Source organism: Asterias rubens, chromosome 8 (assembly GCF_902459465.1).
Source record: "Asterias rubens chromosome 8, eAstRub1.3, whole genome shotgun sequence".
NCBI lineage: Eukaryota > Metazoa > Echinodermata > Asteroidea > Forcipulatida > Asteriidae > Asterias > Asterias rubens.
The window spans coordinates 20,144,283-20,158,406 of record NC_047069.1 but is presented as its reverse complement, the minus strand read 5'-3'; the positions used below and the strand labels follow the sequence as shown (position 1 = coordinate 20,158,406).

Sequence of the window (14,124 nt, the reverse complement as noted above, 5' to 3'; positions counted from 1 at the left end):
GAACTGTTTTTTTTTCAAAAGAAGTTTGTTTTACACGTTAGTACCAGCAAGTTTACTAGTTATATATACCTTCATCAACATAAAGCTTTAAACCTCATTTCTAACTTGCAAAAATAACCTACCAGGATATTTTATTCCAATAAATCTCAAGGTTATGGGGTGGCTATTTTTATAAGTTATTGTTTAACCATTACCTGAAGTGTCACAAACCTTTTTGTAATTGTGCAAAGTGATAATATTTGACAAACTCAGCGATGTCACTGTTTTTCAAAAAACCACGGCCGTTGATTGGTTCATTTCTCCTACAAGGCTTATCCAATAACAATCTAGATCCGCTAGTCTCGCCTCGCGTCTTTATGATATCGAATGTCAGTCTTCTGTCTCTAAACGCAGTAGACTTGTATTTAGTACCATGGTGTACACCCATCGTCACGTTCCCTGTATCCAAATGCATGATAACAGAATGCACTGTTAGAAAGAGGGAACCAGACTATAGTTCCTCCAAGCCTCGGTATGGCTGCGCCAAATTAAAATAAGGGACCAAGAGGGCAATACATCACTACAATAAAGTCTATCTGTAAAGTCACCCCATCATCCGTCCGTCAGTTAGAGTGTCTGCGTCTATTTGTCTGTCTATCTACTAATTAATTGTCACATCAATGTGCTACTTGAACCCTAAATGGATAGGAATTGAATCAATTTGGTTCCAACGAACCCGGTACATTAATTTCATGGTACTTTATTCAGCGACCAATTATTCCTGAGTGCTTTATCACCATGTGGGTTAATCTCTGCGTATGCTCTGTTTATTAAGTATTACATTGCGAACATTAAGCCTTAATGAATTGGTAATCCACAGGGCGCCTGTTAACCATTTTAGCCACTGTACCGCCCAGCCGCATATAGCGATACACTGTATGCGGTACGAGGAAACCTCGCTAGCGTGTGTTTGTAGAAAAAAAGGAACATCAAAAGAAAACTCGATAGTCATTAGTAGGTCTACGCATTTGTTAATTTTTTATATCCAGTTGTTATAGATCGTTATTAATTCTCCCTTCAAAGTTGACTTGTCGAAGCTAATGATGATGAAATAATTTAGCTTTTACGAAAAATAAAACGCTAATTAGTAAACAGAAAACTGTTCATCATTTATGATGATATTGTCGAACATTGAGCCAGACAAAAGCCTTGAAAAGCTATTGTTCATTTTATCCGTGCACAAAAATGTTCCGTAAAAATTACCGTAGCCGTTTAGCGAGAGGCATTTATTGTTCCCATGAGAACTTGTACTTTTATACAAATATTACCGAAAGGGTAAAAAATTGTGCATACACATTAAGCCGTGGCTATCTTTTAAAATTTGAACTACGATTCCAGTAATTTACTGCAAGAATCTTGAGAAATTGGATTTCAGCAAACTCGGGCGGTGCAGGGACTAAAGGGTTAATGTAATGGTGGAGTGGTTTACATCCCGTTACCAATTACAACCCACTAGTCGATGCTGATGCAAGAGGACTCTTGCAAGGTGAACAAGAGGACACGTAAAAACAATTCGTTGGGAAGTTTTGTTTTTATTGTATCTTCATTTCCACACTAAAACTATCGTCACTTTGGGTTCAATTTGATCATAAACCTGTGTTGTGCTTTGCCAGATTATAACTTTACTCGCTAGGAGTTGTGTATTATTATTATTTAAACATACAATATTTGGAGGGGTGTTTCACTGAACGTATCCGAGTTCGAAACGGAGGAACCTCTGTTGTACAAGTTTTGCCTCATAATGTGCATCAAACTGCCAAACCTATGACCTTGAAAGCAACAAACGGTACTTTCACATCTTTCAGATTTGATCGAACGTCAAAAATGTATGTGAGCACACAACATAATTTTACATTCAGTGTTTTCTACGGGTGTTTCAAAGCGCCACAGATTGTCTGAGTAGGCGTGTCTTCAACTTGACTCTTGACCGAGTTGGGGGGGGGGGTGACACCATGATGTTTTTTCAAATTTTTCACAATCAGAAATTGCTTAGATTGTTACGGGCGCTCTGGTCCAAATTTTATTTAACCACTGAGCATTGGAAATTGCTGTACAGTTTGTCTCATCTGAAATGAGCAGGGAGCCAGTCAATGGCCTGTGAACGTGTTACGCTGTATTTTTGCTGGTTACCGCACCTCAGAATATTTACGTGATCGACAAAATTTGTTCTTCATGAAATCAGATCCGAATCTGGAACAGATATGTGTCGGATTACAGGGAACCAATTAAAAGTTAGTTGAGACACAAGGCTCATCTCATTAGTAACTCCACCATTTATCAGTCAGTCATAAAATATGATTATGATGACGTCACGAGTCCTTAATTACCAACCACCAGTCAGTAGTCATCAGTCAACAGTCCGTCATTTATTTAAAAACATCCGTGGCGGCCCCACTTAAACAGTCAAAGTCATCAGTCATGATAAAATTCTTGTCATTTGTAATATTTTTGTTTTGAACACCGAAGCTTTTAGTCTCAAACACGAATCCTGCCACTAACTGTGCGTTAATTAACCAAATACCTCGACTGACAGATTGTTTACAACTTTAGAATCTGAGCAGACCTTGAACATTTTCTGTGAAATGATTTAAGGAGAGGGATTTGCCTTGCCCGCCCGCTGATTTTAAAGTGTTAAAAAACCTGTACAGTAGAAAACACTTGTTTTCCATTTTTCTCTTTAAAGGCACTGTACACGTTTGGTAATTGTCAAAGACCAGTGTTCTCATTTGGTGTATCCCATCATAACAAGCCTGTAAAAAAAATAAAACATGTTGGACGAATTTGTGAGCTTTAAGATTTTAGTGATAAATTACCTCTTTCTCAAAAACTACGTTACTTCAGAGAGAGAATCGTTTCCCACGAAGTGTTATACTATCAACAGCTCTCCAATGCTCGTTTTTACCAAGTTATTTTTTCAGTGAATAACTGTTTTGAGTAATTACCAAACGTGTACCTTCCCTTTAAACTATAATGGGTTAACCAACTATTGGTTCATTCTAACATCATGTGCTGATTGAGGAGGTGAAAAGTAGTACCTCAATTTCTGAAATAATTGTGACTGTTTACCCTGAGTCTCTATTGGAACCGGTGTGACGGTTTCAACATTACGTCATGCAACGCCTGCGCACAGCAAGCGAAAGTTGTCAATTGTTAGTGCCGTACAGAGTGTCGCAAAACTGAATACGGCGGAAGACTGAAACCGCCACACCTGGATATATGTGAAAACCCAAATCTCTGTTTGGACAGAACTTCGGTTCAAATAAATACTTCTGTTTAAAACAGACTCCCTGTTTAAGCCCGAGCCTATAGTGGAACCAGAACTTCTTTTTTGAAACCGAATCTCTGTTTGCCCCAGGTTTGAACAGAATATGTTTGCTTTAGGCAAAACCTTAATCGTAACCAGAACTTTTGTTCGGAAGAATATCAGTTGAGAGTCAACATATCTGTTCGAGCCAAAAACTCTGAACCAGAAATTATGTAAAGACCTTATATTAATTTTGTACACTGAATCTTTGTTTGAACCAGAATGTCTACATGGACCACAACTCCACGTGTAAACCAGATCACCTGTTTCAACTTCAGTTTGGGGTAAAATCTCTGTAAAGGAACAACTACATCTGTTTGTCATGGAGCGTCTTTTACCTTCCTAATTGTATTTGAAACAGTTTCTCTGTATGAACCAAAGGGTCTTCAGTTGGATTAAGATCTGTTTGAAACGGAACTTCCTTTGCATCCTAAACCCTGACCGAATCAGACTAGATCCCCAGATAGTTAACCAACATCCGTTTAAACTGGAAAGTGTGTTAAGCCCCTGGCACTGGTCTCAAATTTCACAATACGCACACAGTAATCTCGTATCGATGGCAAAAGAGTTGGACACGGACTTAATTTGTTTTGTTATAAATCAAAGATGATTTAAAAAAAAAAAAAAAAAAAAAATCCGATTTCATTCATTAATTTGACGCACAAGATTAAAAGATTTCATCACCATGGAAACGCAGAAACAAAAGCCTACAACAGACCTCAAAAGATTCGTACGTACTTGGTTCTCAAACAAAGTAGAGCAGGTTAAATCATCACCATCAACCACCCCTGGGGATTTAACAGTTGCGCTTTGAAAAAGAAATAATGTCGCAATTGTAAACATAACGTGCCTCATTTAGAAACTTAACCCGTACTTTTCTTGTTACGTAAATTCCCTGTTGGGGGCTCAGTGGAAAAAAACATCCGTCGTGTAACCTCATCTTTATATCATTCATTTGATTCGAAAGCAATCTGTTTATGTTGCATATAAGAATTCGCTCCCAGTATTCTCTGCTAAGCTTTAACACCCTGGCAATATCTCTCTCACAAGAATTGGGAGATCGGCTTTCACTTGTGGGAAAACCGCATTGTGTGTTTCAATGATAACTCTGCGGCAATATTGCAAGAGTGATTTGTTTTGCAAAGCCATGCCAAAACAACATTGATACAATTCTGTGCAGATACTAAAAAGTAGACAGAGAGTGAGAAAAAAAGAGGTTGATATTGTTATTTTTGGATAAAATGTTGCGGGTAACTTGAGGCGCTCTATGCTTGAGGTTTGTATTCCTCACGTAATACTACGGGCTATACCCTTTCCCATCGTGTACATTGTTTCAATACAGTCACCCCAAAATATATATTGCGTAGGCAGATTTCTATGTTTTAATTAAACAGTGACATTCACCCGGCAGCATTGTATGGTCTATGTAAACATATTTCAGTGCCGAGCCCGCACATGATGCGTCACATATTACTAAAATAATATTCAATTTCGCATAACACGAGAACATATGGGGAATATCAATTCACTTTTTAGGCAGTTGCGTGCTACGTTTTATAAATATATACTTTAATGTAAAAAAAAAACAAAAAACAAAAAAAAACATTCCTACGCATTATGCTCTGCCCGTTAAATAGGCGTCAAGAACAATAGCACGTATTTATTAGTCATCGAGAGGGTTTTAAGATTATTTTTCTAGATATTGATGAATGGCAGGTTGCAGTGAAATCAGCCGGTGAAATCATTAGTCGTTGCACATGACACGGTACCAAATCAAGTGTACTTTTCCCACCAGTCTTGATTAAAATGAAAAACCTAGACTCTGAGATCGGAACCAGACTAATAACTTTTCAGTACGTGATTCGCCCCAACATCTCCATCAACACATTGAAATAAGACCAAACTGGTTAAAGGGATATACATTTCACTTTCGGATCAGAATTGAATCGGATTCGAGTCACGTGGGGCTTGATACATGTCTGGGTCAGGTTCACTCGGAACATGTGCCAAAAATTATACAAATATGGGTCAAACTGATGCAGAATCCCAGTTAACAAATCCCGACTTTGTTCATTGTCAAAGATCAGTATACTCAATCGGTGTATAACAACTTATTACTAACTAACAAATTTGTAAAAAAATGGGCTCAATATTGATCTTCGATTTTACAAGAGAATAATAAAAGATCAACAGCTTGATTGTTTAGCAAGTAATTTTTGTCTCCTAACAAACGGTCTGAGTTATTACAAAACGTGTGCAATGTCTTTAAACATGCTTCCACGTGGTTATTTCATAATGTCAAAGTTACAGAAAAGCACCCACGATCCGTTTATCATCCCTTTACACTAGAATGGCGTATGGCATGTTGGAATTTAGACTAGGAGATTTGCACATGTAATTACAATCTATCTGGGGCTCGACACGCTCCTTGGAAACTTAAGATGAAATGAGGTTGATGCGTGAGCAATCCTTGCATATCATGTGTATTTCATTTTTGTTTTCTTGTAATTATCTCTGACATTTTTGGAGTAGAGGGGATACGGGTCTCTCCTGTGATGAGATGTGTATTGTAAACCACACCATGGGAGGTCGTGATGTAGTAGTGCTCGTTCATTCAACTCGGTCTTATATCACGTCCATCTTTTTAAAATATTTTTTGTACACAGTTTCTTTTTAAGGCACTGGACATTATTGGTTTTAACTCGAATTAAACGTTAGCATAAAAACGTCCTTGGTGACAAGCAACGGAGAGCGTTTGATAGTTAAACACATTATGAGAAACGGCTCCCTCTGAATTGTGACGTAAATTTGCAGAAAAGATTTCTCGCTCAAACATTGAAAGAATTCATCCATGTGGCCCCTACGCAGGCATCTGAAAGCACACGAATTTGTGCAGGTAGGTGTTTTTTCTTGTGTGTCAAATATTCTCTTGCAAATTTGATAACCAGTGAAGTCCAAATTGTCACAGACTTGTTATTTAACGCATATTGAGTTGGGATAACACCAAGTGAGAATACTCACTGGTCTTTGAAAATTACCAAAGTGTCTAATGCCTATATACATAGTTTCTTGACGATTGCATAATCCCACTTATGGCTTGTTCTAAAATGTTATTAACTTTTGATACGTGCCAGGGCCACTAACAGATCTTCCATCTGGACTGCTGTGGTCATTCAAAAAATGTTTTTGACAATTACCAAATGTGCGAGTTCTTCGAATTAAATTTCCACACTAAAAATAAAACCAAAATTCCTTATACACAATTTGAAACAAAGCCATTAAAGAGAACTACTAATCCACAATTATCTTCACGGTCGGCTAAACACGTCAAAGCGCAAATTGAGCTATTGCTTAGAGAGTTTATCTTTAGTCCTAAAAACTGATTGTGACTGTCATTTTCCCTTAGCCCACGATTCCCTCTGAAGGTAAATCGTGTTTATATTCTGTGGAAGTCTCGACAACTCGATGATGCGGCTAAAATTGGTTCTCAAATACATCCTGGCAATTATGCAACTGCATCCATTTAAATGCATTGTACTCATAGATCAAAATGTGTGTTCAGCAAATTGCCAAATGTACTGACGCACTGCGCTAAAAGCTTTCTGTAAATCCCCAGTTTATAAAAAAAAAATAAGTGATTGTGTTCATTGAAGCAATGCAAGCCCTCTCATCTGTCATGGGTGATCATTTAGGTACATCAATGACAGTAAAATTTTGTCGGATTGTCTTTTCAGGTTGCAACAAAATGTCACACTATAACGCAATAATCCCAGTAGACCTGTAGGGTATTTTTTGGCAAGACTATTTCACTCTTTTTACAGCATGCTATCCATAACTATACTTCATAGACCAACGGATTGTCTTTTAATGTTGCAACAAAATGTGTCAAGCTATAGTCATATACCACTGGGGTTATTTTAGACTCGAAATAATTGCGCCACGATCACCTCTCTTTCCCAATAGAATTCTATACCGATCTTTATTTGACAGACCAACCCTTTCAAGTGAAATAACCACTATTAATGGTTTGCTAATTATTATTCTGTTTTATGGAGTAGACAATACTATGCTTTCATTTGATGTATTGCAAATTTGCCAATGATAATTGGTAGTGAGTTAAAACCAAAACCGAATTTGTCAGGAGCACGAGACCACCCATCCATGTACAAACATGACTGTTTGCATGTTAAAAGGGAAACGCCCACTTCAGTGTGGCCTGGGCTAGTTTCTGTGTCTTTTTTATATTGTTATATTTTATATTATTTTCTTCAAATGTCAAGGAGCTAGGTCTGACTTATATAAAACAAATTGTTGAATGCATTTCGTTCTTTCATTGTCGTAGATAATAATGGTCAAGATTTTACCTCGTGATTGCATTCTACGTCATTGTACTCATGTGCATCCAATGTTTGCATAATATTGGACGAGGATATAAAATACGAATGTCTTTAAAGGCACTGGACCTTATTGGTTATTACTCAAAATAATTGTTAGCATAAAAACTTACTCGGTAATGACCGATGGAGAGCTGTTGATAGTATAAAACATTGTGAGAAACGGCTCCCTCTGAAGTAACGTAGTCTTTGAGGAAGAAGTAACTTCCCACTAAAATATTTGAATTTAATTCGAGAACTCAGCCGAGGTCTCAAATTAAAGGCATCTGAAAGCACACAACTTGTGCGACAAGAGTGTTTTGTTCCAGGATTTCTCGGAACTTTGACTACCAATTTTTGTGCATAATGTTGAAACACGAGGAGTGATACGACTGGTCTTCGACAACTTCCAAAGATGTCCACAGTGCCTTTAATAAGGCAAGTTTCAACTTGTTTGGAGATAAAAACGCATCAATTTTGGGCCAGATATTTCCAGGCAGATTTTTCTGAGCTCATGACTTTGTAAAATATGTTGTATTCGCGGTAAATAGTTTCCAAGGCGTCAATGGGCACGATAAATGACCGCGCATTACAAAATGTCACTCATATCGATTCAATAAGCTCATGAGACCCCTTTGCGCATTTTCAACAAACACGTACCACTGTAAAGGTTGTATAAATAACGCGCCTAAGTAATAGTTCTCCCAATCTGATCGAAAATGCGCGTGGGTTAGGTTTTTTTACGATACAAAAAAACGTATCCATACACTTTAAGGGGATGTTTGACAAGCGTTTGTAAAAATCGAACTCTAAACTGTGATTTTGTTTCCTTTTTATTTTTTATTTTTTTGTTTTACCAAAGAGGAATATTTGCTCCAGGGTTGGATTTCATATAGGTTTCAGACTAGTCTTATCTCGAGTTAGACTAGCCTTAATTTTGTAATATCTCAAGGTAAGGACTAGTCCTAACGTAGGACTAATCTTATCTCGAGTTACTCGTCCTAACTTAGGAATAGCCAGAAGTTTTATAATATCTGGTAGGACTAGTTCCGAGTTAGGATAAGTCCGAACCTAGAACTTTCCTAAACTTGTCTTTTCTCGAGTAAAACTAGACTTAAGTTTTTTAAATCTCATATAACTATCCTAAGTAAGGACTAGTCCTATTATGACTAGTTTTATCTCGAGTTACTCGTCCTAACTTAGGACTACCCTTAAATTTTAACTAACTCATAGCACTAGTCATATGTTCTCTACCGCCTCTAGCTCGATTCTCAATTAGATACTTCCAATTAAAATGACAACCGCCCCCCCCCCCATGTATGTGCGTGCGTCACTCCTACGCATTCGTAAACGAAAGTAAATGTTTAAATTAATATTGCGGCGGATGTATCGATACATAGACATTGATTTATGTAAACATGTAATGTGTTTGTGTGTGTGTGTGGGGGGGGGCATTTACGTGATACAAATGCGTGTGCTTTCTGATGCCTAATAAAAGGCTTCATGCCTAAAGTCTTTTAATATTTCAGTAAAAAATTACCTCTTTCTCAAAAACTACGTTACTTCAGAGGGAGCCGTTTCTCACAATGTTTTATACTTTCAACAGCTCTTCGTTGCTCGTTACCAAGTTCTATGCTTAACAATGTTTTGAGTAGTTACCAATAGTGTCCAGTGCCTTTAAGCTAATTTCACGCCATTACTAATTTCGCCAGCTGAATGTCACATGCACTGAATGCCCAATTCAAGGCCAGAAAATACTGTTTCCCCAATAAACCATATCTGATGATTTAATTGTTTTCGCAGATTTGTTTTTTTTGGTAAGTTATACCACCGTGTTTCACTCTCAGTTCGTTCAAACAGTTACAATTTTAGGCAAAGTTTTGTATATGCCCATCGTTTAACAGTTACCAGTTTTCAGTTTTCGAAGCGACTTTTATTTATATACATCCAATATATAAAAAATAAAAAATAACATTTATTTAGAAAGCAAAGGTAGATAGCAAGTTTGTATGGGGCTCTTAACACTGACTCTTGCTAAGAATTTACATTGTTGCCCAGCAGATATGAGTAAACCAGCCACAATACCATGTGATGTATATCATTCGGATGGTTGACTTGCTTAGTCGAACATCACTGATTTATGCTAAGCAGGCTGTCCAAATAAAGGTCATTGAGTTATTGTGAATGAAACTGCATAAGCACACACTGACACTATGCATCTCTTCAAATAGCGCCTTCATGTTAACCACTCAATAACAATCCATAAAACCTTCATCGACCAATATAGTGATTTCCACAGAGACAAAAGGGAACAAAATATGGATGAAAGAAAAAACCTATACATAGAATATTATACATTTTAATGTTTAGTTTTTTTTGTGAACCAATAAACCTATTTTTATACGTAGACAGGCATTTCGATAATAAGGCAACGAGACTTTAATTTGACTTGGTTTGAAGGTTTTTGTTTTTCATCTGAAGGTTCTGTTTTTATGTAGTCTATACTATCGAGAGGGAATTGAAGTCCCAACCCACGGCGGGTAAGCAGGTGGAGGTCTACAGATTGCTTTTAAAGTCAAATCAACGTTATATGTTAGCACATGAGCTTCGATTGTGTAACTCAGTTATACGAGGCGTCATGTGTTTGGGAAAAACAATTACTTGTTTAATTATAGTAACATTACAAACATGATTCACTGTAAATACAGATGCGTCCCAAACGCCCCCGCCCCGCCCCCATCGTAAAACCTTTTTTGAGATATTAATAAGAGGGGTCAAATGTCATGCACCTGCCCTCTTGAGATGTTGTGAAAATAATTAGTTAAACTATGACAAACTGTGTACTTTCTTCCATCAGTCTTATGTGAAGTTGTGATCACTTTTTAAGGGGCCTCCTTGTTATTTTCTTTTACGCATAACGCACACTTGTTTACGAGCGGTTTTGGCTATGACTTCTGGCTTATGGCTTGATGTGTGCTCTGCAAAGAGTTGGCAAAAAGTTACCAAGCCAAACCCCAAGCCCATACCGGGCTCAATATTGCCACGCATACACACTGTCGTTACCCAAAGCGTCTTTGCATTTACGGCGGTATTATTAACAAACAGTGTAGAGATATAGCCGTAGACAAAGCCGTAACTGTGGCCATAGCCGTCAATTTATATTCTCGTATGGCTCTTTTACGATAACCATACTATCACCATTTGTTTAATTGGCACGTAGGGGACACAACGAGGGGGCACGCTGCATTGGTTCATTCTTAAAGGGCCCACGTGGGAGTTTGAATTTTCAACGGTTAATTTGCGTCAGGCTATAAAGTGAACGACAGCACTCTCTATACGCACATTTAATATCTAACATTCTGGACATCACCGGCGACTCATAATAAATAAAAACTTCATGCAACATGACAAAAGACCTAATAGATTATGACTGTTTAAAGATATCTCTTTAAAATACAATATTTACACATTGAAAACATTAATTAAAATGTGTTACCATTTTGCAAATTTGCGAAGGGCACCATTTGTTTATTTGACGTCACTTTGTATACGCAGCAACCGAATTATTTGAAGTCGAGAAGAACATTCATCAACTATTCACTGACAATGATCGTCACTGTGGCGCAATGCACTTTCATCTACGAGACATTCGTCACATTCGGGACATTAGTCACAATGTGGCACATTTTAAAGGACGTCATTCCTAGATATCTGCGTGTCCGTGGTTCTATTGATGTAATTCGGCGAGAAGCTTCGATCGCCGGAGATGGTGGCCCCCGTTTTCGTGCCCGACACCTCCCTGAGTTGGACACCCGATCGGTACTTAGAGCTTTTGGCGAGGTTACAACAACAGAACGTCTGGCAGAACGCCTGGCGGTACCGTGGGTTGGTGGCGTTGTATACTATTGGATTCACGGCCGAGTTCAAGTGCGTAATGATTTGGAATATCTTACTCATCTGTGTCATTTGGGATGGGTTCAACGAAGGCGAAGCAGAAGTCAATCTGTTGATTGCGTGTATAAACGATGTCACATGTATGGGACTTAGCAACAAGAAGAAAAGTATTCCGTTGGTGATGACCATGCGCGCCATCTGATTTCTCGTCCGGATGCGAGCCTTCTCGTTCGACCCCTTCCCTGAGGTTGTCCTCTTGTGTAGGGCCACTATGATCTTCCCGTACAGGTAGAAGTTAATGAAGAGCGCAGCCATGAAAGGCACGCTCTGCAGGATCTTACCGACTATCTCGAAGTTATCATCCATGGGCACGCAGAAAGCAATGATCTCCGGGAAGTCTTTGTAGGTATCATTATCCGGCCAGATGATGCAGTACTGCGCAAAGTGCGCAGTCCCGGGAATGAGCAAACAGCCGAACACGATGGACAGAAACCAGGATACCGTGATGAACTTTGTGGGCTGGCGCCTACCGGTGCAGCGCTTGTACTGGTACGGTTGACACACGGCGTAAAACTTCTGCAAGGTGACTAGAGTTATAAGGGACAGCGACGTAAAGAAACAGGCGTCCTTAATCAGATGGATCAATACACAGCCTGTCGTCCCTCTGAAGTTATCATCCCGATGGACCGGAGTTATTAAATACGCGAGTATCTGATCACCACCAGCGAAAATTAAGAAGAGTATATCAGTGACGGCGAGGTTGACCAGGTAGCAATTGACCACGGTCCGCATCCATTTGATTCGAAAGACAACCACCAAGAAACTGATGTTCCCGATCAATCCGAAGACCAGGATACAAGGTGTGATTACGGTCGTTACGAACTCCATGCTGTACAGCAAGGCCTCAAGCTGGTCTTCGGCCACCGGCTTGCACATCGAAGATTCATTCGAGTTGTTATTGGAGAAATTCATCTTCCCAATCGGGTTGTTGAGCTCTCACATAACAAACTTACACAAGTGTCACAGGCGCAAGCTGATCTGGTGCAGCAATCGATCCAGTCATGTCCTTATAATATATGAATGTTATTTTGGACTGATTTTGCAGGCCATCTGTTTTTTACAAATCTAGTTTTCTCTCCCCTACACTCTGCTGAATGTTCGATCAATACTGTAGTTTTGTATCTGTGTCATTTGAAACAATGGAAATCGATGGAGCTGTCCTATTGATTGGACTTACCAATTAATCAGTTCATAATTCCTGCTGATGAAGTTCATGGATATCGTTTGAAAGCTCACGAATCATCCACGCATGATAACAAATATCGTCAGCTAGCTACTGATGTCAGGTTGTAAAACAAACCCCCGCTGCTAGGGCTACACAGCATCCGTAAGACCGGAGTCAAAAAGCTGTGAAGTGCTCATCAAGAGTGTCACTCTTGACTCCGACTAACAGTGGTTGTGACTCCTCTCGGGCAGTTATGCCATGGGTGTCTCCGCACCGTTAGATCCCATCCAAAGCTAGCTGTCATTCCATCAGACAAGGGCAACCACGACGTACAAACCCGAGTGGCAACTATTGGAGTACGGCAGCGGCAGAGAGTGAAGCTGAGCTGTACGCACACTGCCGATGAGCAGCCGATCGTTGTATGGTGACAGCACAGCCAGGGTAGTCAGTTATAAAAAATACTAACTTGCAATCACCGAATACACACGTTATGCGTGCAGTGGTCTAGCATCAAACAACGCATGCGCTGCGCACGTACAATGCGCGCCTCCCTGTCGCTACCGCACACACACGTTGCATGAAACTTCCTACAACCCAAAAGCGCATAAATGAAGTAGGTGGCCTTTACAGAAAGCAGTGCTTATAGCTCTGTAAGGATAGATCGTAGCAATTTCTTCATCCTCAATGCTCGTAGGTTGTTCGATCAATAATATCGGCACTGTAATCAAAATATTGTTTATCAAACAAAGGCGGTGTTTTTCTTCGGATAAACTGCATGTGAATCGAATCATTCATTTAAACAAGAAGCCACGTATGGATTCTACACGCAAGCGGCGATGTTCAGATTGTGAGTCATCTGAATCGGGTGAATGCAAATCTAGGTTGTTGGCTTTTTAAACATAATGTACGAATTATTGTATTTTACCACCCACATGTTCATGCTTTATCTTTAATTTTTAACATGTGAACGTGAACGCAATCATACTTCTACAAATATATTCCGGTATTACCTGCCGAACAGCAGTTTTACAAATATTTTATTTGAAGTAAATTTTCCAAAAATAAAATAACGCAGTCACTTAAAGAAACACAAAATGTAAATGTAAACTTTTACCATTGTATAAAATAATGCATCGTCACAAACAAAAACCTTAAAATACTGTAAAACCTGTGCAAAAATAGCTGACGACCTGACGTTTCGACCCATCAGAATCTGTCTCGAAGAAATGACAACACACAACACACTTCCGGTCATTTACTGTTAAAACAAGTTTATACTATATGGACAT

General features: G+C 38.9%; 1 protein-coding gene across 1 annotated transcript; it reads right to left on the bottom strand.

Annotated features, from left to right (window-relative positions):
• Positions 1 to 9,336: 9,336 nt before the first annotated feature.
• LOC117293962 (neuropeptides capa receptor-like) lies at positions 9,337 to 13,236 on the bottom strand. The gene has a single exon (XM_033776473.1). It carries the CDS (start codon positions 12,580 to 12,582, stop codon positions 11,404 to 11,406), a length of 1,179 nt encoding a protein of 392 aa, XP_033632364.1. The 5' UTR covers positions 12,583 to 13,236; the 3' UTR covers positions 9,337 to 11,403.
• Positions 13,237 to 14,124: the final 888 nt, after the last annotated feature.